This window comes from Macaca nemestrina, chromosome 5 (assembly GCF_043159975.1).
Source record: "Macaca nemestrina isolate mMacNem1 chromosome 5, mMacNem.hap1, whole genome shotgun sequence".
Taxonomy (NCBI): Eukaryota; Metazoa; Chordata; class Mammalia; order Primates; family Cercopithecidae; genus Macaca; species Macaca nemestrina.
In genome coordinates, this window is record NC_092129.1 from 66059200 (window position 1) to 66082126 (window position 22927).

The 22927-nt window shown below is 33.9% G+C and overlaps 1 protein-coding gene across 3 annotated transcripts in view; it reads left to right on the top strand.

Moving 5' to 3' along the window:
• LOC105488989 (syntaxin binding protein 5) overlaps window positions 1-22927 on the top strand; it is a 196167-nt gene that overhangs the window by 51575 nt on the left and 121665 nt on the right. For all 3 annotated transcript variants that reach the window (XR_011623431.1, XM_011753536.3, XM_011753538.3), the window contains exons 5-7: window positions 10190-10324; window positions 11857-11920; window positions 16715-16798. Coding sequence is in view for 2 of the 3 variants with exons in the window: in XM_011753536.3 (XP_011751838.1) it covers window positions 10190-10324; window positions 11857-11920; window positions 16715-16798 (283 nt within the window). In the remaining variant the exon portion in view is untranslated. The remainder of the gene's footprint in view (window positions 1-10189; window positions 10325-11856; window positions 11921-16714; window positions 16799-22927) is intronic.

Consider the following 22927-nt stretch of genomic DNA (forward strand, 5'->3'; position numbering starts at 1 on the left):
CAATAAAAGTAATCCATCACATAAACAGAACCTATGACAAAAAACACATGATTATCTCAATAGATGCAGAGAAGGCCCTCTATAAAATTCACCATCCTTCATGCTAAAAACTCTCAATATACTAGGTATTGATGGAACGCATCTCAAAATAGTGGCTATTTATGACAAACCTACAGCCAATATCATACTGAATGGGCAAAAGCTGAAAGCATTCCCTTTGAAAACCGGCACAAGACAAGGATGCCCTCTCTCCTGACTCCTGTTCAACATAGTGTTAGAAGTTCTGGCCGGGGCAATCAGGCAAGAGAAAGAAATAAAGGGTATTCAAATAGAAAGAGAAGAAGTCAAATTGTCTCTGCAGATAACATGATTGTATATTTGGAAAACCCCATCATCGCAGCCCAAAATCTCAAGCTGATAAGCAACTTCAACAAAGTCTCAGGATACAAAATCATTGTGCAACAATCACAAGCATTCCTACACAAATAGAGACAAACAGAGAGCCAAATCATGAGTGAACTCCCATTCACAGTAGCTACAAAGAGAATGAAATACCTAGGAATACAGCTTACAAGAGATGTGAAGGACCTCTTCAAGGAGAACTACAAACCACTGCTCAAGGAAATAAGAGAGGACACAAACAAATGTAAAACATTCCATCCTTGTGGATAGGAAGAATCAACATCGTGAAAATGGCCATACTGCCCAAAGTAATTTATAGATTCAGGGCTATCCCCATCAAGCTACCACTGATTTTCTCCACAGAATTAGAAAATACTTTACATTTTATATGGAACCAAGAAGCCTGTATAGCCAAGACAATCCTAAGCAAAAATAACAAAGTTGGAGGTATCACGCTACCTGACTTCAAACTATTCTACAAGGCTATAGTAACCAAAATAGCATGGTACCAGTACCAAAACAGATATATAGACCAATGGAACAGAACAGAAGCCTCAGAAGCAACCCCACACATCTACAACTATCTAATCTTTGACAAACCTGACAAAAACAAGCAATGGGGAAAGGATTCGCTATTTAATAAATGGTGTTGAGAAAACTGGATAGCCATATGCAGAAAACTGAAACTGGACCCCTTCCTTACCTTATGCAAAAATTAAGTAAAGATGGATTAAAGACTTTAATGTAAGACCTAAAACCATAAAAACCCTAGAAGAAAACCTATTCAGAACCATTCAGGACATAGGCATGGGCAAAGACTTCATGCCTAAAACACCAAAAGCAATGGCAACAAAAGCTAAAATTGACAAATGGGATCTAATTACACTAAAGAGCTTCTGCAGAGCAAAGGAAGCTAGCATCAGAGTGAACAGGCAACCTACAGAATGGGAGAAAACTTTTGCAATCTACCTATCTGACAAAGGGCTAATATCCGGAATCTACAAAGAACTTAAATTTACAAGAAAAAAGCAAACAGCCCCATCAAAAAGTGGGCGAAGGATATGAATTGAGACGTCTCAAAAGAAGACATTTATGTGGCCAACAAACATATGAAAAAAAGCTCATCATCACTGGTCATTAGAGAAATACAAATCAAAACCACAATGAGATATCATCTCATGCCAGTTAGAATGGCGACCATTAAAAAGTCAGGAAAGAACAGATGCTGGTGAGACTGTGGAGAAATAGGAATGCTTTTACGCTGTTGTTGGGAGTGTAAATTAGTTCAACCATTGTGGAAAACGGTGTGGGGATTCCTCAAGAATCTACAACCAGAAATACCATTTGACCCAGCAATGCTATTGCTGGGTATATTCCCAAAGGATTATAAATCATTCTACTATAAAGACACATGCACACGTATGTTTATTGCAGCACTATTCACAATATAAAGACTTGGAACCAACCCAAATGTCCATCAGTGATAGACTGGATAAAGAAAATGTGGCACATATACACCATAGAATGCGATGCAGCCATAAAAAAGGATGAGTTTATGTCCTTTGCAGGGACATGGATGAAGCTGGAAGCCATCATTCTCAGCAAACTAACACAGGAACAGAAAACCAAACACTGCATGTTCTCACTCATAAGTGGGAGTTAAACAATGAGAACACATGGGCACAGGGAAGGGAACATCACACACTGAGGCCTGTCGGTGGGTGGGAGGCTAGGGGAAGGATAGCATTAAGAAAAATACCTAATGTAGATAATGGTTTGATGGGTGCGGCAAACCACCATGGCGTGTGTGTACCTATGTAACAAACCTGCACATTTTGCACATGTGTCCCAGAACTTAAAGTATAATAAAAAATAAAGAATAAACGCTTTACAGTGATATAATAAACATAATGAGAGAGACAGTGATAGACACAAAGGACAAAGGATAGAGATTTCAACCTCAGAATTACAGGGTTTTCGGGGGATTTTTTTGGGGAGAAGGCAAGAGAAAACCTAACAGTGGAAGGAGAAGTAATGATCAAAGGCATAACTGAAGAACATTTCGTGAAACTAAAATATCTTTACATTGAAAGGGGTAACTCCTGGCAAAATTGTTAGGTTTAAAAACACATTTGTAAATTATATTCTGATGACATTATCATCTCTGATAGAACTAAAAAAATAACGCACTTACCTGACACTCCCTTTCCTCCTCATCCTTTTAGACATTATTGGCTATAAAGTTAAACATGTGTCTTAAAAGTGTAAGGGTAACCATTAAAAAGATTGAAAATATTAGGAGCATTAGAGGACGAAAAAAAAAAATAAATCAGCAATGGTCAGAAAAAGACATAAAATGACAGAAATAAAAAGGACAGTTAAACAAGATGAAAGAAAGGTTAACTTAATCAAAATCATTGCAAATGTATGAAATTTGTTTAAAATTTTGAGATTTGCAGATTGGACTTAAAAGATACTCCACAAAATATAGCTGTTAAACTGCTTATAATAGATATACTTAAAGCATAATTATACAAAGCCTGAAAGTAAATGGAAGGAAATAGAAAAAAATGTACAGACTATACAAAAAATGTATAATGTCTATATGGTGAAAATATTAAAATTATTTTGAAAAATAAAATCAAATAGCATTAGGAAAAATACCTAATATAGATGAATGACTTCATAGGACGGAATAATCAAATTTTAAATGATCACTTCTGTCCAAATTATACATTTATCATTTTTAGTATTTAGTAGTGTTCCAATCAAAATTTTTTAATTGTTGATGGGATTTAATAAACTGATTTTAAAATTCATATGGAAAAAAAAAAGACCCAGAATAGTCAAGACAATTTTGAAAAAGAAGGGATGGTGGGACTTACTTTATTTGATATCGCAAATTTTTATAGAGCTCTAGAAATTAAAATAATTTACTAATTACAAGTGGAAGGCAAATAGGCCAAAACACGGTATACATTGTTCAGGAACGTGTATATCAAGAGAGGACACATTTAATATATGATAGAAGTGGATTGCAGACAAGGAAAGGATACAGTAAATAAAAGACACTGTGACAATTCTTAGCTAAATGGGGAAAAGTGTCCTCCACCTCATAATTTAAATAAATTCCAGGCCAGTTAAAGACTTAACTGAATCATCTACAGAAAAGCTGAAATTAAAACATAGAAGAAAATGATGTAAGGAGTATGTGTAAGACCTTGGCAAGGAGTGCTTAGCAGTATATGCAAAGCATGAGCTATGTAATGAGGGAGATGTAATTTTTGTATTAAAATATGAAACTTCTGTGCAGTATGCTTACAACAGTTAGAAGATGAACCTCACCTACCAGGTACTGATGGATAAGAACAAGAACAAGATAAAACATAACAGTGGCTCACACCTGCAATCCCAGCACTGTGGGAGGCCAACGCTGGAGGATCACAAGATTCAGAAAAATTTATGCATCTTCCTTTATAAAAATAGCTTTCTTCCCACTCAAAATTTCTCATCATGTTTGTGTTTTTTATGAAAATGAAAATGTGGAAATGTATGTCCAGGTTGTTAATAAAACTTATGGAGAGAGTAAATTTTGGGGGAGGGAGAGGCAAACAATAAAATAAGACAAAAATTATTTAAGATATTAAGTTTACATATATGTACAAACAGGGTAATGTGTGTATATATGTATGTGTGTGGAGAGAGAAACTTTAAATAATAAAACATAAGCCATAGATTGTAAGACATTTTGAGTACTCCTATCTAGTAAAGTACAATCGAGGGATAATTTCATATGTAAGTGAAAAAAGAAAGATAATGCGATTTTTTTCGTTGAAAAGAGCAGTTTAACAGTGCACTGATGAATACCAGTTTACTTCAGTTTTTCCTAGCATTTGTTATATAAAAATGCCCTGGCATCTTACATTCCCCAAGATAATTACAAACAGATCTTTAAGAAATCGCTTATACAGCAGGGAACAGTTATTTCATTTGTTATTATTTCTTTAGTTGATACATACGATTTTCCTGTTTGATATTCACTGTTTCACTTCATATTAAGTTGATAGTTATTTTGATAGTTATTAATATTGTTATGCTAAGGCCTCATTTCACAAGAAATGTTAATATTGTGATTTATTTGGATATATTTCTAGAAGTTTTAAATTATTTTATAAAAATTCAGATATAACTAATAAGGAATATAGTAAATCAGTACAAATGTAAAACAACATTCAAAGATCTCTAAAGCTTATATTGTAAAACATTAATATTATACTTCTGGATAACATAGATATCAGTATTTTTATAAAGTAGCTATGACAATGTCTCAGAAAAGATATATGGGACTACAGATAAATCCTAGGAAGAGATTTATAAATTGCTTTCTCTTGACTGCTGTTTTTAAAAATATATTTGAAAAAACATTTTAATAAAATTTTTAAAATGTTTTTTAAAAATATACATTTATTAATGCATATTTAAATTTTTATTTCATAGCAGGAGAGTATAAGGTACAATTCAGAAAATTACCAGGCTGGGTGCAGTGGCTTACGCCTATAATCCCAGCGCTCTGGGAGGCCAAGGCGGGCGGATCACGAGGTCAGGAGATCAAGACCATCCTGGTTAACACAGTGAAACACCGTCTCTACTAAAAAATACAAAAAATTAGCTGGGTGTAGTGGCGGGCACTTGTAGTCCCAGTTACTCGGGAGGCTGAGGCAGGAGAATGGTGTGAACTGGGAGGCAGAGCTTGCAGTGAGTCGAAATCGCGCCACTGCACTCCAGCCTGGGCAACAGAGTGAGACTCCATCTCAAAAAGAAAAAAAGAAAAAATTACCAAATAATATCTGCTGCTTTCCTATTTCCTGTTTAAGTTTCTGGCCATTGCAAATACTGTGATAAATTGTGGAGAGACATGGAAGTTGTTTTAACTAAGGGAGATGAAATGGAAGATTCCAATGCAGTGGTGAGCATAATATGAATGTAATGAAATTTTCTATGTGAAATGTTAAAGGGTAACTGGAAGAAAGATGCATCATCCTGTTTTGTGAATTTTAGGTAAAAGGTTACAAAAGAGCCAATATGAGCAGATTTTCAGGATTACTAGGAAATTCCCAGATGACAAAGAGCAAAGGAACTTAACCTTATGTTCAAAGTCACAAAGTTATGAAGCAATCTCCCATATTTAAGGAACTGTAGTTAGACATTGCTAGGTGGATAGTCAAGAGCAGAAAGGCAAGAAAGGTCTACTTCATGAAAGGGTGTTTTGTTTTGTTTTGTTTTGTTTTGTTTTTTTTAAAGGACGGAGAAGTGGTGCAGTCATGGCTCACTACAGCTTCAATTTCCCAGGCTCAAGCAATCCTCCTGCCTCAGCCTCCTGAGTAGCTGGGACTACAGGCGCAAATCTCCAAATCAGGCTATACATTTCTTGTAGAGACAAGTTCTCACTGTATTGCCCGGGCTCATCTTGAACTCCTAAGCTCAAATGATCTTCCAGCCTTGGCCTCCCACAGTGCTGGAATTGCAGGTGTGAGCCACTGTGCCCACCTATAATTCTGTACAATTATAAGAAAGATTCTCAACCTTTTTCAACTTTAAATAATCGAATAACATCGTCTTAAGATACATTATGAGCAGGTATTTTTTGGACTATAGACTGTCATATAAATTGCAGATTATTTCCTTGCTGTGTTTCAATGCAGGAACAGAAACCACTGCAGATATTTTACACATAAGAGGATTTAACACAACAACCTAGCTGTTTAAAATAAAATTTACAAGGGTGCAGACTTACTGAATTTTAGAACATATTGCCATAGCTGCAATGCGGGGAATAGGAAACAGGGCTGCTTTTATGATTACCACCTCTCACCACATGAAGCTCATGAGCAGACGTGAAACACTGTGTTTGGTCCCCACTGCTGCTGCTCCTTAAGTGTCTTCTACCATTCAGATCTCCATAAACATCCTTGTCAGCAGAGATAGCAACAGAAAGACGGTCTCTGCCTCATTTCTGCCTACAAATTTCAAGCACATCCAATTAGTAGAAATGTAGTATCATCTAGAACCTTAGCTGTAAGGTGAAGTATGTTTTAGTTTTCCAGCATCTGCGGTACAAAAGGGCATATGGGAGGAAGTGCCCATGGATGCTGAGTACCGGGTGACCAAATCCTGCACACTGTGTATCTCTACTCTTTTTTCCCAGATGTAGGTACCACAAAATGTCACTAAATATGGTTTCACTAAATATGGTTTAAGAAGCATTATGGTAGAAGGGAGGAAGCTATTAGAGTCTTTCAAGTAGATAATGTGAACTTTCTTTGCTTCAAAAAGATAACTCTTGTGGCAGCTTAGAATGGATTTGATGATCAATGATAATGGTTTAAATTAGGCTCAGGCCATGAGGATGGAGAGGGAGTACACTGGGAATATCCGATTGTTTTATTAATATAGGTTCCCATATTTTTATAGTTCACTTGCTCATTTAATAAAGACTTACTGAATACTCATTAGGGTATTTTGAGTATTCAGCAAAATATTGTGATATTTGATGAGACTATAAATGTGATGCCATTTTCTATTATGTTGGGTTAATCTAATGGTTAATTTCGGCATTACTTAGGAAGCTGTACATATTCTTCTGTCAAAATTGGTAATAATAAAATCTTCCAATGGTGCTTGGCTGCATAATATTTGACAGGCACCTGCCACGGCTAAATATTATAGCAAATAGGATGTATGTGTTACTCCCTAGTACTTAACATTTATACATATTTTAAATTCTTTAAGCAAATACAGAACTATCATGTTCCCAGTAACACTATGTGTAAGATATATTTAAGTCAAGTGCAGTATAGGGATTTAGACTACAAGTTGTATTTAGTGGCATACTGAGGGAATTCAACTTCATTATCGGTATGTTTCTGTTACATTGTTTCAATCATTTTCTTTTCTCTTGGTTCAGCTTACCCATTTTAAGGTAACTTTTCAGTCTCAATTTAATATGCTGTTTCTTATAATATTAAAATAAATAACCTAATTGGTGTTTCCTCAGTTTTAATGATTTTCATGTGGATTTCAACTGTATATATATTGTTAAATGTTACTATTTTCAGTATAACTTTATGTTTTACTAATAGACACCAGCACTAAAAACCTTAACTTGGTCTCCTGATATTAGTAAAAGATACAAGTAAAAATATGAGTCATTGTTATTTGTTTATTATCATTAATGATCTATATCACCATAAAAATTAATCTTTGAGAAAAGTGAAGAGTTGATTTTGATCCAAGGCAGTATTTCAGCTTCATAAAACGTACACTGTTTGCATTCCTGAAAAGTTTTTCTGGGGTCCTCTTAACTCTAGAACTATAAGAATTTGTTTTCCTGTATGTTTTTATAGCTTTTCTTTACTTTAGTTGAGTTTATTTTGTTAGTAATAGGCCAATTTTCTATTTCTGCATAAGAGAACATCCCCAAACTTAGAGGCTAAAATAACAGCCACTTTGTTTGCTCATAGTTCTGTGGGTCAGCAACCAGGGTCTGGCTCAGCAGGAGTGGTCTTCCCCTGGAGTCACTTACGCAACTGGAGTCATCCAGCTGCACGACTAGGTCGGATGAGCTAGCTTGCCTTACTTGTATGTCTGGTGGTTGGTTCTGGCTGTGGGCCAGGCCAAGGTCTCCAACAGGCTAGTCTGGGCTTTATCACATGGCACTTGGGTTCTGAAAGCATTAAAAAAGTTACCAAGCCCCTCTTCCTTGCAAGTACTTTTCAAACTGTGCCTGTGGCACAACTGCTAATAATTCATTGGCCAATGCAAGCCACACGATCAATCCTAGAGTCAGTGTGGGAGGGGGATGTAATCTGAAATCTTCTACATTTGAAATCTGTTTGTCCCAAAGCTCTTCAATGCCATTTGTTTCATTGTTTACTTTTACTAAAAAATGTTAGATTTCTACTGCATGTGACTCACACGTTTCCCTAAAAAAAAAAAACTTCTATTGTGGATAACTTTCTTAAAACTATTAAATAACAATAGCTGTCTGTCTGTCTCTGTGTACAAACATGCACACACATAACACATAGTTTTAAGTGCTCTAACACATTGCTCCTTTTAAGTAATCAATGTAATTTATAATTATATAAAATCTTTCATACTCTTTAATTTGTCATTTAAACCCTCCATAAGGTAAAGATTCTAATATCACTGGCATGGTATTATATTGTTTCGTTGCAACTGGAAGTTTAGTTTTTTCACTCTTCCTGTTCCTACATGTTCAGAGCCATGACAGTTTGCCAGTTAAGAAATTCTTGAGTTCATTGTGATTTAAAAAACATTAAATTTTTCTTCTTATTTTACTTAAATGATGATGGTAGTTATAGAGCAGAGTAATTTTTAAGTTTGGTGGTGCTTTGTACAAAAATACTCCCATGATTTATATATTTTTCTTTAAAATGAGTCATTCTAGAGATCTTATTAAAGTATTGGTGCCAAACTAGTTAAGTGAATGTTTAAGTTTCTTGTTAACATATTAAATACTAAATATTTTGTTCTTCTCAGTTCTGGAAAACATAATGATGCTTAAAATATCTCAGTAATGTAAGTTAGTTTTATAGTTGACTGAGAAAAAAAGTCTTAGGACGGTAGTTAATATTGAGAAAGTGAGCCCTGTGAAGTAACAAAGTACTATCAAATGATTTTGTTTATTCACTAGACATGTCTATACTTGGTTAAATTTACATGAATTCTTTAGAAAGAGAACGTTATAAAACACTCAACAGAAATTACAAGTAGATGAAGCTTAAGTAATTATCTAACTGGACGTTACCTCTAAGAAAGAATGAGAATGAGTTGCGTGTATATTTATTTGATAAGTGTTATTGTCTTCAAAATTCTCTGTAATAAAATTGTGTGTTAATGGAAATAGAAAATAGTCTGTATGCTTTGCCGAGTGCCTAGTGTTAGTATTGGCAATCTGGCAGTCATTATTATCATTTGTGTTGTTTTAAGTGCTATTCCTTTAAATTGTAAAGTCTATTCTAAGATTCGAAATGGGGGGATCTGCAGTTGTCAGAATGATAAAGTTTAGCAAATGCATGCAAATTATTGTAATTTGTTAATGAAGGCCTGCCATATCATCAGAACATAGGAAGAAATAGCTCAAATATATTTCAGAAACATTGTCTAAGGCTGAGTACAGGGGATCTCTGTCCTTCAAGAGGCCCACAAATTAATGAGAAAGATGGACCTTGACAATCATATAAGGCAAGCCAGATAGAGATATAAAAGTATCTCATCAGTTTAAATGCAAGTGGTATTTGAATTGAATCTTTGAAGAGAAGGAAAGAATCAGGGAGGTGCATCTTGCCTGGAAGGAGTAGTAAGCACAGGTACTGAGATGGATGAGTGTGCTTAGTAACGCCTGAGAAACACAGTAGTACTCAAGGGTAATGTGGATGTTGAAATCATAGCTTATGGTCTAAAGGTTAAATTTGTGGTATGCCCAGGGTTACACAGTTAGTGGAGGACAGCCAGCTTTGAAATACATTCTAACTTCAAAACTCACCTTCTATCATGCCATGCTGTTTATTTACTGTGGGGCCTTATGTTTGAGGTATAAGCTGAATTAGCGTAATTAAATATTAGTCACAATGAATAGATACATCTGATGGTTATATACCAGTTTTGCTCTTCCTGAATTATATATCATAATCAACACTCTAATGCAATCAGTAAAATTTACCATTTTTGAAATTTCTTTTTTGAATATATTTTTCTCTTGCAGGGTTACATTTTGCCATCTGCCTTTCCAGAGTAAGTGGCTCTATGTGGGCACTGAACGAGGTAATATACATATTGTCAATGTGGAGTCCTTCACACTCTCAGGCTACGTCATTATGTGGAATAAAGCCATTGAACTGTGAGTTTGAGCGAATATTTTGTATCCGAAAGCATCAGTTCTATGTATGACAATAGCATTGTATGATAGCCAATCAGTAAATCTGTATGGAATTAAATATGTGACAGATGTTCTTAATATTAAGTACAGATTTATTAGTTTTTTGTGAGTATTCTTTTGATGTGGCAGTTTGTAAATTTAAATTATGCATATGTATATAGAGATATATGCACATTACATATGCATATATTTACATTTGTGTACACTGTAACACTAAATATAAACAGTCATTCCTACTAATGAAAATCACTCTAATTTTTTCTGTTCTTTTGTCTTCTAATGATTTTTCTTTCAAATGATGGTCATGACCCACAAATGAGTTGCCACCAATGTTTGGAAAACACCGGTTTAAACTACTGCTTGATACGTTTTAAAATCATCAAATGTTTGCTAAAGTTAATATAGTAGAAATTAATTTTGTTTGATTTTACTTAATTTTGTTAAATTTTTACTTAATTTTTGATAAATTTGATAAATGATACTTGTTTTCATTTACTAATATTGGTAACAAAAACTAGGTTAAACCATAGGGCCCTAAGGATCTTTAGTGCTAACCCTTCAGTCTTAAATTTTTTGTATCTTGTGTCTTTCTACAAGTTTATATTTCTGGGATATCAACATCAAAGTTTAAGGATATTGGCAAGTCCCTTTTCAATGTTTCTTTTTGTTTTTAAGCAAATAGTCTTGTATTGTTGCATTCCACAGTATTTACATCTTTTTGAGATAAGAATAATTCTATGACATAGCTCGTAAGTCATGTGTTAGCATAGCTGTAATAGTGTATTAATCCTGATTTTTCTTCCTGTAGCAAGAATGTTATTTTCACATATCAGTTCTTTGGTAGTGTGGGTTTTCATGGTCTGTTCTTTGAATTGATCATGCCATCTAGTGGATAGGCCTAGTGCAGGTATCTGTATAGTTTGACAGATGGCTCTCATGAAATGGAGTGATCTGTCAAACTAGGGAGTTTCTGAATTAGAGGTATGCTTATTTTTACTCTATAGGCATCAGTTCAACCATGTTCTTATTTGTAGAACTTCTTTTTCTCTGAGCAGATAGAGGTGGCATTACTTTTTTTTTTTTTAATAGAATGTTTTTCTATTTCTATTGGAACTAAATGGGATGCCTAAATTGGAGGCTAGAATTGAGTAAAATAAAATAGGTGCTGCATTATTCAAAAATAGTAATTTTGAGAATTCTACCTTGACAGTAAATTTCCTGTACTCAAATCATTGACTAAATTGAAGATTCTTTCCTATGCAGGAAGTGTACTTAGTTGTGAATTTTGCTTATTTATATGAGTCACTACTTCTTCCCTGATCCCTGTTTTGATCCATATTAAGAACTATATGCCTATTACTTATCACTTGTTGAAATCCTTTCTTTCCTTATAAATATAACTTATTTTCTATTTATTTTTATTGGAATGAAATATGTAGCCATATTAAAGTTTTTAATTGAAGGGAAAATCTTACTAACTTTTTCTTTTTTAGGTCATCTAAATCTCATCCAGGACCTGTGGTCCATATAAGTGATAATCCAATGGACGAGGGAAAGGTAGAATTTTTTGTAAAAAATTATGTATTATTTAAATGCACAAATTTTTGTATTTTTCAATAAGCATACTATTTCAGGATCACATTTGTTACAAATTGAGATTGCCATTGAAGATTGCATATCATAAACATTTAATGCTTATTAGTAATGAAGAACAAATGAAAGAATTAGAATCATTTACAATTTTAAAGGACAAAAAAACCTTAAAACATAAGTCAAACTTAATGCTTATAATTACAGGTTATTTGTTTATATTTGGCTTCTTCAGACTGTTTTCCCTGATTTTCTGTTAATCCTGATAAAAAGTTTTCTTTTGGTTTTGGATTCTTTTGAGCACTTTGGTTATACAATTTTTGTAGCACTAATCACAGATTGCCTTATGTTATAGTTGTCTTGATATCTCATCCCCCCTAAAATTTTTTTGTCATAAATAGTTCCAATTAATAATGTAGAGTTTTTATAATGTTATTTAATGTTTAATACTCTGAAACCAGTTTCATATAATCAGTATCTAGCTATTGTTAATTTAGGTTATTTAAGTCATTTAAAATAATAAATATTTTTGGATGAATATTTATTTTCTATTTCAAACCAGTCTTTCAGGTAGTTCTATTTAATAATGATATTTTTCTACCTATATAATTTTATGATCTTAAGCTAAGTAAATACCAGGAAGTTTATTGCTATCAGAAATCAGTGAAGTGAAACTTCTGAATTTTGTGCAGGAGTTTAATCAGGTTTTTCATTTCCTCAATTGTGAGAGAGGTTGAGCTGATATACTGTTTAACACTGTTCTCTTAGTTTGCCATTGGGTAAACAAAAGGATAATTAGACTGTTTGGAGTTAGGTCATAATTATAGCATTGTATGCTTTGAAAGAAACTTTACATAAAGCAAGTATGAAGTAACTTAGATCCTTACTTAATTTTCTTTTTATACAAGATACTTATTTAAAAGCCAAGCTTTTGAATGGGAGGCGTGGTAGGAAAATTCAAAACTTCCTTTCCTCCTTGAATTGGACATCAAGTCATTGTAATTCTTCCTGTGTCTTTTGCTTTTCCTTTGCTTTCTTTTTTTTTTTTTTTTTTCATTTCCTAAAAGTTTTACTATGTTGCCCAAGGCGGTCTTGAACACGTGGGCTCAAGTGATCCTCCTGCCTTGACCTCCCAAACTGCTGGGATTACAAGCAGAAGCCACTGTGCCTGGCTTAGAGTGCCATTTTAATCTTAATGTTCTACTGTTTCAGAACTTTCAGTGGGTCTGTAGTATCTAACAAGTAAAATCAGTGTTTCGTGAAATATAGCCCTGCATTTCCTTATTTTTCAGGATGTCTTTACCTGAATGTTGTGCTGAAGCAAATAGTTATATTTTCAGTTATGAACTGCTCTTTAATGTTTCCATACCTTTGTTTATGTGAGTCCTTCTGTTTGGAATTCTCTTTCCATCTCTCTGCTGAATTCCTACCCATACTTTAAGGCCCAGATTAAATATTTTTCTTTTATAATTTCTTCCCTGATAATCCTGACAGAAAATGCTTTTTCTTTCTTTCACATTTATTAGTACTTTAGTTATGAAATTTTGTGTTATTTATGACGTAATGCTTTTATTAGAAATATGTGCATATCTTAGCTCCCCTGAATTTGAAAGTCTCCTTGAGCACAAAGGTAATATTTATACAGGTTTCTGTTTTCCCTAGCAACTAACTTACAATAAAAATACCAACTACTCAATATACAATTATATGAATTATATATATAATTCATTCTATAAATAATGAGGATGGAGTAAATAAGTTATATATATATGTAAAATTTTAAAAATATTAGGATGCTAGAATAAACTGTATTATCTAAACTTTGATTTCTTGTAGACTCTTTCCTGTTTGCAAAGAACTCCTAGACATTTGTCATTGAACAATGATGTAAGGTGATAGGGCAGGTTCCTTCAGTGCTAACTTTACAGGTGGATACTGCCACATTAAGTGAAGGTCTTGGCCAAGGAAGGTTAGACATTAGATAGGTTAGACTTACAATAGGAATAGCCACCATTTATTTAATTCTATGTGTCAGGCACTGTGCAGGCCACTTTATATACACTATTTCATTTTATTTTTTCAACAAATTGTAAATTAGAAATTTCCCTTACTTTACAAATGATAAAGCAGAGACTTGGTGACATTATGTGTTCCATAGCTCCAGAGCTAGACTTTGGCGGATCTGAGATTTGAAGACCAGTTTCTTTAATTTCAGCCCAGGAGTACTCTCTGTTATGCTAAGCTTTCTTTCTAGATATTGATTGGTTATATATGTTGTAGAGAAATGTATTCATATTCCACATACACACTAATGCTCTTTCAAAGAGAAAAATTAGACAGGAATTACTCACTAGTATATAAGCTCATTAACATTTCTGGGTTATAAAAGATTCCAGTAGGAATAAGCATTGAAGAATTTTCCAATTTTAATTAAGTGCTCTATCTTTAGTTTTCTATTTTTAAATATTTATTATTATCTTGCTTTTGTAGAGAAAGGAATTGAAAAGCTAGAAGATTATGGGCATAAAACTCTAACCTGTTGTCATATATTTCTAATATCCTTAGAATACTAGAGCTGGCTAGAGAGATTAAAGTTTAACCCTCTTAAGTTATTAAGGTCTGGATAGATAAAATTATTTCCCTAAAGTTATATGGCTATTAAGTGGCAGATTTAATACTAGAACTCAGGTTACTTATAAGGTCCTAAGCAGTGCAGTGCTGTTTACATCAACCCTTACATTTTATTCTTTTCTTCTCTTTCCTTATTCCTGAAGTTTATCTTTTCTCAAATGCTGTATCACATGTCCAAGATATTTGAAAAGAGTGGGAAAAGAAAAAGGAAACAAATACCATTTTTTTTCCAAAAGGTGTATCTCAGATTGCCTAGGAAAGAAGAGATAAGATCAGAAAAATTGACTGTATTCTGTACTAAAGTAGGAAAACTTATTTTGTTAGTTTTGATAGCTAGCCCTTCCAGCTGCCCCTCTACTCTGAAATCTTCTAAATTTGTCTTATTAAAATTACTGGTTCTGCCCAAATTTTGTTTATATCCCCAGATTACCCAAACAGATATAGACTAATCATTTTTCTAATTATTAAACAAATATTTATTGTGTGTCTACTATGTCTTAGGAAGTGTATTAGATATTAGAGACATATAGATGAAAATGCATGGTACTAGGTTAAGAAAAGGAGCATCTTAATTTCTCTACAGGAACTGGGTAGACTTAACCAGGCAGCAACACTGAATTTAGACTTAAAATATTAGTAGAGGATTGCTTGTTGAATGAAAGGGGAGGAGGTTTTAAGCAGAGGAAATCTCATACTGAGATTTGGAAAAAACTGAGGTGGGGTCTGGGGGCAGCACAGGTTCTATGGGCAGTGTACATTGTTTGTGAGGCAGGAATATGCATTCCATTCTGAAATAGATGCATTCATAATAAGTATTTATAGCATATCTGGCCCTATGTGTTATGTTAGAGGTATTGCGGTAAACAAGATAAAAACTAATCTTTGCCCAGATACACCAGTTTTACAGACTGCACAATAATTCAGATAAGGAAAAGTCCATTATTGTGTGGTGATCCTTCAGATTTAAAAAAGATAAGTGTTATTGGAGCACATAGAAAGGGTATTGACTTACATTTGGTAGGTCATGGAAGGCTTCCCAGAGGAGATGATCACTAAAGTAACACCTGAAAGATGAGTAGGACTAGTCAGGCAAAACGGATGACATTCAAATGGAGTGGCCCAGGTAGTGAGGCAGCATGTACAAAGGCTCAAAGGTAAAAGAGAGTATGAACTTAAGAATATACTATAATGTATTGAGTGGCCGTGGTGTGGTAAGGGATGGAACTGGAGAGGTAAACAGAGGTTAAGCCATGCTGGATCTTGTAGATCATATTACTGAATTTGCAGTTTATCCTAAAAATAATGGTGTGGCATTTAAAAGTTTTAAACAGAAGCATACATTATCCCATTAGGTTTGTATTCTAGAACCGTTACTCTAGCTACAATATGAAATGGATTAAAATAGGAGCAAGAGTGGAGTCAAGGATACCCGAAAAGGAATCTTTGTGTCTTGAACCAGGGAAGAGGCACTAGAAATGAAGAGAAGTAAATTAGATAATAGAATGTAATTTAAATTTACATGGTGATTTTACCTGTTGGAGGAGAGACCAGAGTTATGAATGACCTCTAGATTTCTAGCCAGTGCCACTGAATAGACATGATAAGGAATGGTGAGAGACACTGCAACAGGGAATTCCAGAGAAGCAGAGTAGAGAAGAATATAATTAATTCTATTTGGGGCGCATTTACTTTGAGGCTTTTATGTAGATAAGTGGAGATGTGGCCATTGGAATTATGTGTCTGAATCTCACCAGAGGGATGTAAGCTGGATATGATTTGAAACTAATCGATATATAGATGGAATAGATGAGATTGCCTCATAGTGTGTAGAATTTGAAAAGTTTGTAAACTTGAAAATACATACAAAAGTTTTGAAAAGACTTCAAAATGGTACTGTTTTTGTTTTCAAAAGTCAGTTGTATGTTGAGTCCCTAATCATCAAAGACATATAAATATGCAGTGTTCTCATTTGTCATTTGTGTGATTACTAATTAGCAGTACAGATATTTGTTTATATCATACATTTATACTCAACGCATGTGAATGATTGTAGTTATTTTCATTGTCAGCAAATAAATGTTTTATAATTGATATCATTCCTAGGTAATATGCCTTTTTCTTTTATCACAGCTTTTGATTGGCTTTGAATCTGGAACAGTAGTTTTATGGGACCTCAAATCAAAGAAAGCTGACTACAGATACACATATGATGAGGTAATACTATTTTTGCTAGTAAAAGCTATGGTCATTTCTCTAATATAAAGCAGTTTCTCTAAAAACTTAACTGGTTATTTTAGTTTAGGCAAGCTTTGTAATTGCAATAGCACACAATTTACTTTTTACAATAGATAATATGTTCACACAATTCAAAAGATACAAAAATCTTTTTCCCACTTGCCATTTGGTTATCTAGTTTCCATACAGGTACCGTGTTACCAGTTTCTCTCATGCTTTTCCAGAGAGACTGTGTGCATTTACAAGCAAATTCATAAATATATTCTATTTTTTCTTTTGTACGAATGATAGTATACTATAGACATTTATAATCCGCTAACTTTAAGAACCAGTAAGGATTGTGATTGATAGATATGTCTTTTCTCTCCTCTTGCTCCTCACTTCCCTTCCTTACCTTACCTCTCCTTTTTTGGCATTTATTTATTGAAGATAGAATCTTCCAGATGCTGGCTTTTTCTGGCTGCATCCCCATTGTCTTTGACATTTTTTTCTTTTTTTTTTTTTTTTTTGCCCTCAGATTTCCTATAAATTGGATAATTTACTGAGGCTTGATCAAATGCAGGTTTATTTTTCTTTTTTGGCAAGACTACTTCATAGATGATACTGATACTCATTTAGCTGGTGGAACTTTAGTGTCTGTTTCAGATGTTGGAAGCCAGTGGTGGTTAAGGCCGAGATCTGTTACTGTATAGTAGTTGCAAAATAGGAGACTTTCGAATTCTGTCTTTCCTTCTCTACTTATTATGTAGGTCGCTTCAGTAAAGAGAACCTTTCTTTTATCTGCTATTCGTTTATATAATAGGATAGTTCATATAGCAAAGACAGGGTAAATATGTGATTCTTTCCCTTTATTTTAATATTCATCTTAAGGGGTTGTTCTATAATAGTTTCCATGATAACCAATTTATTCTTACTTTTAGTTTCACTATGTGCTCAACAACTTAAACATATTTGATGTACTTCAGTCCACTGAAGTTATAGTTGCTTTTCACATTATCCTAACTTTGGTCAGTGTACCTCCTCCCTACTGATCTGTATATTTCTGAATCAAATTTAGAATAAGGTATTTTTCTATGGAACTATAACTTATTTCAGTGCCATGTCTGGTGGCCATAATTTAGACATCAAGAGTGTTCATGGTTTCCAATTCAGTGTATACAGCTATATCTAGGAAATGTATAAGTGGTTAAGATAAAATACATCATAATCTTAATAGTAATCATATTGATATGTTCAGTTACTGAAACATCAGAGCACACTGAGTAATTATAGCAACATTTGAATACTTTGCACATGTTTGTACATTATCTTTGTAGGCATGACTGAAAGGGAATTCCCTTTGTTTTTATGACTGTATACTTTTTGCTGCTCACTAGTCAGAATCTTCAAATTAAACAAGCATGTTTTGAATAAAGAGTTCCTACATTTCTGTGTAGTTGTGATCTGTAATTGTGGTCCATAGATGAAAGCAGATTTTAAAAATTGAATATTTTGGTTTTGCTTATTATTTTAAATAGTGATCTTGGCTTGAGCCATTATGGAGTCACAGGGACTAGTTTACCTTCTTGCTTTAAACAAAGAAACTGGGCAGGATATATGAAACAACAGTTTTCAGCAGTTAGACAGCAGGTCATGCAGAAAAGGATTATTTAGAGAGGAGAAACAAAGAAGGTAAACCCCTCCATTGCTTCAGCTAATGGCCTGAAGAGATTTTCCAGTTCTTAGAACATGAAGAGGGAACCTAGGTGGAAGCTGAGAAGTCTCCCTAAGTTGAAAAGTCAGAGTTGGGAAATTGGGGAAACTAAGACATCTGCAGCTTAGAAGGCAAGGAATTAGAGAGCAAAGAGCTTAGAAAGAGAGTTATAGAAGTCTACAAGAGGACCCGTGTCCTGAGTCTTCAGTTGAATACTGACTATTGCATGAGTATAAGGCTTGGATGAGATCCACCAGAAAGGAAAAGTAGAACCATCTCTGTAGCACAAACAGTACTGGGAATAGTTCACATTCCCAACAGAATAGAGAAACTTTGTGATATACAGGGTATGAGAAAGGGTATTCAGAAAGCTGTTGTTTCAGTGGTAGAACTAAACTAGGCCTATACTAATAAAGGCTGGCTTAGTTCATCCTAACAAATCTTTAATGCAAACTTTGAAAGGACTGGAAGGACTAAACTGTTTTTAAGTACATAACTACATCCTAGGAAAAACACCCAAAAACATTTAGAAGAATATGAATAGTAGCCCAATATAAATTGTACAATGTCTAGCATCCAAATAGAGATATATGAAGTATGCAAAAAGCCAGAATATATGACCCATAATGAGAAGAAAATGAAAATAGAAACAGAAATGACAAAGATGATACAATTGACCTCAAGGATATTAAAACAAGTATTATTAAATGGACTCCATATGCTTAAGAAAGTAGATGAAAGCATGAACATGTTGAAAAAAGACATGGAAGGCAAAAATCACACAAGTGGATTTTTTACAGATGAAAAATAAAATAAGGTGAAAAATACAATGAATAGTACTACCAAAGGATTAATAAGCTTGAGGAAATAGCAGTAGAAACTACTTGATGTGAAAGAATGGAGGAAAAAAGAACAGATCGTTAGTGAACTGTGGTACGACTTCAAGCAGACTAATATGTGTATTTTGAATCCTAGGAGGAGAGTGGAGAGAAAGTATGTTTGAGGAAGCAGTGACCAAAAGTTTCAAAGTTGATGAAAACTATATACTCAGAGATTCTAAGAGTTCAATGAACTGTAGGCAGAAGAAACACAAAACAAACTACATAAAAGCACAATTTTCAATTCTTGGAAACTAGTAATAGAGAAAATCGTAGGAACAATTAGAGGAACTTTAAAAGCTAAATTAAATACAGGGGAGCAAAAAGATAAAAATGACAGCAGAGGCCAGGCGCAGTGGCCCCCACCTGTAATCCCAGCACTTTGGGAGGCCAAGGCGGGCGGATCACGAGGTCGGGAGATTGAGACCATCCTGGGTAACACGGTGAAACTCTGTCTCTACTGAAAAATACAAAAAATTAGCCGGGTGTGGTGGCGGACCCCTGTAGCCCCAGCTACTTGGGAGGCTGAGGCAGGAGAATGTCGTAACCTGGGAGGTGGAGCTCGCAATGAACTGAGATTGTGCCGCTGCACTCCAGCCTGGGCGATAGAGTGAGACTCCATTAAAAAAAAAAAAATCAGCAAATTTTGGTTTTTTAGGTAGAATGTAAGCCAGAACACAGTGGAACACCACCTTCACAGTACTGAAAGAAAAATTTGTCAACCTAGAATTTTATACCTGGTGAAATTTTTTTTTTCAAAAATAAAGGCAAAATAAAGACTTTTATAGACATAAAAACTGAAAGAATTAATCACTTTCAGACCTCAACTATAAGATACGTTAAAAGAAGTCCTGCATGCAGAAGAAAAAGTTATGAGATGGAAATTTGGATCTATTCAAAAGAATGAAAGACTCCAGACATGGCAAATATGTGGTAGATATAAACTTTCTCATTTTTTAAATCTAAGAGATCATTAATTATCCAAACCAATAATAAAAGTGTATTGTAGGATTTTTGACATACATAGAGGTAACAAACAGACAATAATAGCACAATGGTCAGAAGACAGAGGACCGTTAATAGATTATTATTTTATACATAAAGTAGCAGAATATTATGTGACAGTAGACTATGATAAAGATATGTATTATAAATCCTAAAGGAAATACCAAAGCAATGACAGCAGCAACTCAGAAAGTTAAGCTAAATATGAAATAAAATGAGAATTTAAAAATATTCAATCCAGAGGAAGGTTGAAGGGAACAAAGAATAAATGGAAGCAACAGTGAACAAACAGCAAGATGGTAGATTTAAATGCAGCTATGTCAATAATCAGATTAATAGTTTAAACACCCCATTAAAAGATAGCGATTATCATATTGTATAAAAAAGCAAGATCTAACCACATACTGTCTGTAAGAAACCCACTTTTAAAGATACAGATATGTTGGAAAAAAAGATAGATGGAAAAAGTAATATTAGCAGTAATCAAAAGAAAGCTGAAACGACTATATTAATATCAACAAAGTAGGTATCAGAGTGTTTCACCCACCAGCTGAGTACACTTTCTTTTCAGCTATACACAGAACATCACCAAGACAGACTGTATTTAGTGTCATAAAATCAATCTCAATAAATTTTAAAGGATTAAACTCATACAAAATGTTATTTTACTATACAATTAAATTAGAAATCAGTTATATAAAGATAGACGGAAAATCTATAAATATTGAAAAGGGAAACAACATACTTCTAAATAACCCACGAGTTAAAGAAGAAAACAAAGAAAATTAAAGTATTTTGAACTGAAAAGAAAGATTTACCATGTCCTGTGGGATGCAGCTGAATTATCCATTATAGCATTAAATGCTTTGTATTAGAAAACAAGAAAGGTTTCAAGCCAGTGGCCTCAGCTTTCACCACAAGAAACCAGAAGAAAAAGAGTGGATTAAATCTATAGTAAGCTGAAGAACTGAAATAATAAAGAGCAGAAATCAGTGAAATAGATAACAGAAAAATAGAGAAAACCGATAAAATTAAAAGCTGGATTTTTGTGAAGATCAATAAAATTAATAAACATATAGTCAGAGTGGTGAGGAAAGAAAGACACAGATTACCCATTGTAGAGGTGAAAAAGGATATCATTTCAGTTTCTGCAGAAATACAGAGGGACTGATAAGGAAATATGTCCTTAATGCCAATAAATCCAGCAATTTAGATGAAATGGGGAATTTCCTTGAAAGATCCCATATTTCTTGGAAGTACCAAAGCTCACTGTGAATGAAATACTTAAGTAGCTCTGTAATTTAAGAATCAAAGTTGTAATGAAAATGTCCCGCAAAGAAAAGACCAGGCTCAGAAATCTTGCTGGTGAGTTTTACCAAATAATACCTGTTGTACTTAGACTCTTCTTAAAAATAGAAGAGAAGGACATACTTTGCAACTCACTTCATGAGGCAAGCATTACCCTTTTAACAAAACAAGAAAAAAAATTATAAGGAGACTACAGACCAGTATCCTTGGTGCACACAAATGCCTAAGTCATAAAACTTATTCTTCACACATATTAATATACAAAATGAAAATCATGTGTTTTAAATAACAGTGGTGTTAGGTATAAATTCTAACTTCTAAATTAACTTGTTGTAAACTGAGTAAAAATTTCTGGCTTTGTTTCCATGAATTTATGCTATTCTGTCATCAAATTTGATTTTCAGTGCTGTTTTTGCCAGGTGTACAGTTTCAGATATTCAAGAAATTTTTATAGTCATAATTTTTTCTCACTAGTGAGAGTTAAAAATTTAAGATTTTGACAAAGCACTACCTTTCCCCTCCCCTAATATTTATGTTCTATTCAATGGTATATTACTGTATTCAAATTTATTTTTATTACACAGGCACAAATGTATTAAATGACGTAACAATTTTGAACATTTCTAATATAATTTAAGTTCTTAGTATAGCTTTAATTGTTCATTTGGTCTCTTGGGGGTGATTCAGATGCGTGGGAGTAGTGGGAACAGAAGTGTATCTTTGCGCCCTTGAGCTTTTGTTGCTTTGTAACCATTGTTATTTTTTTTAATTGACAAACTCTACTGTACCCTGGTTGTGTCTCAATGATAGATTTTGAGTGTGGTTGGATAGTATTCTCAGTATTTTACAGATATTTTCTACAGATGATACTTCATCTATATAAAATTTTATCTCTTTAATGGACATCCCATTTTTTTTAGGCTATAATGTATTAAAATATCAAGTATTGGCCAGGTGCAATGGCACATGTCTGTAATCCCAGCACTTTGAGAGGCAGAGGCAGGAGGATTACTTGAGGCCAGGAGATTGAGATTGGCGTGGGTAACATAGCAAGACCCTGCCTCTACAAAAAGTTAAAAAAAAAAAAAAAAATTAGCTAGGCCTGGTGGCGTGTACCTGTAGTCTTATCTACTTAAGAGGCTGAAGTGGGAGGATGGGTTAAGCCCCGGAGTTCAAGGCTGCAGTGAGCTATGATCATGACACCACATTCCAGCCCTGGTGACA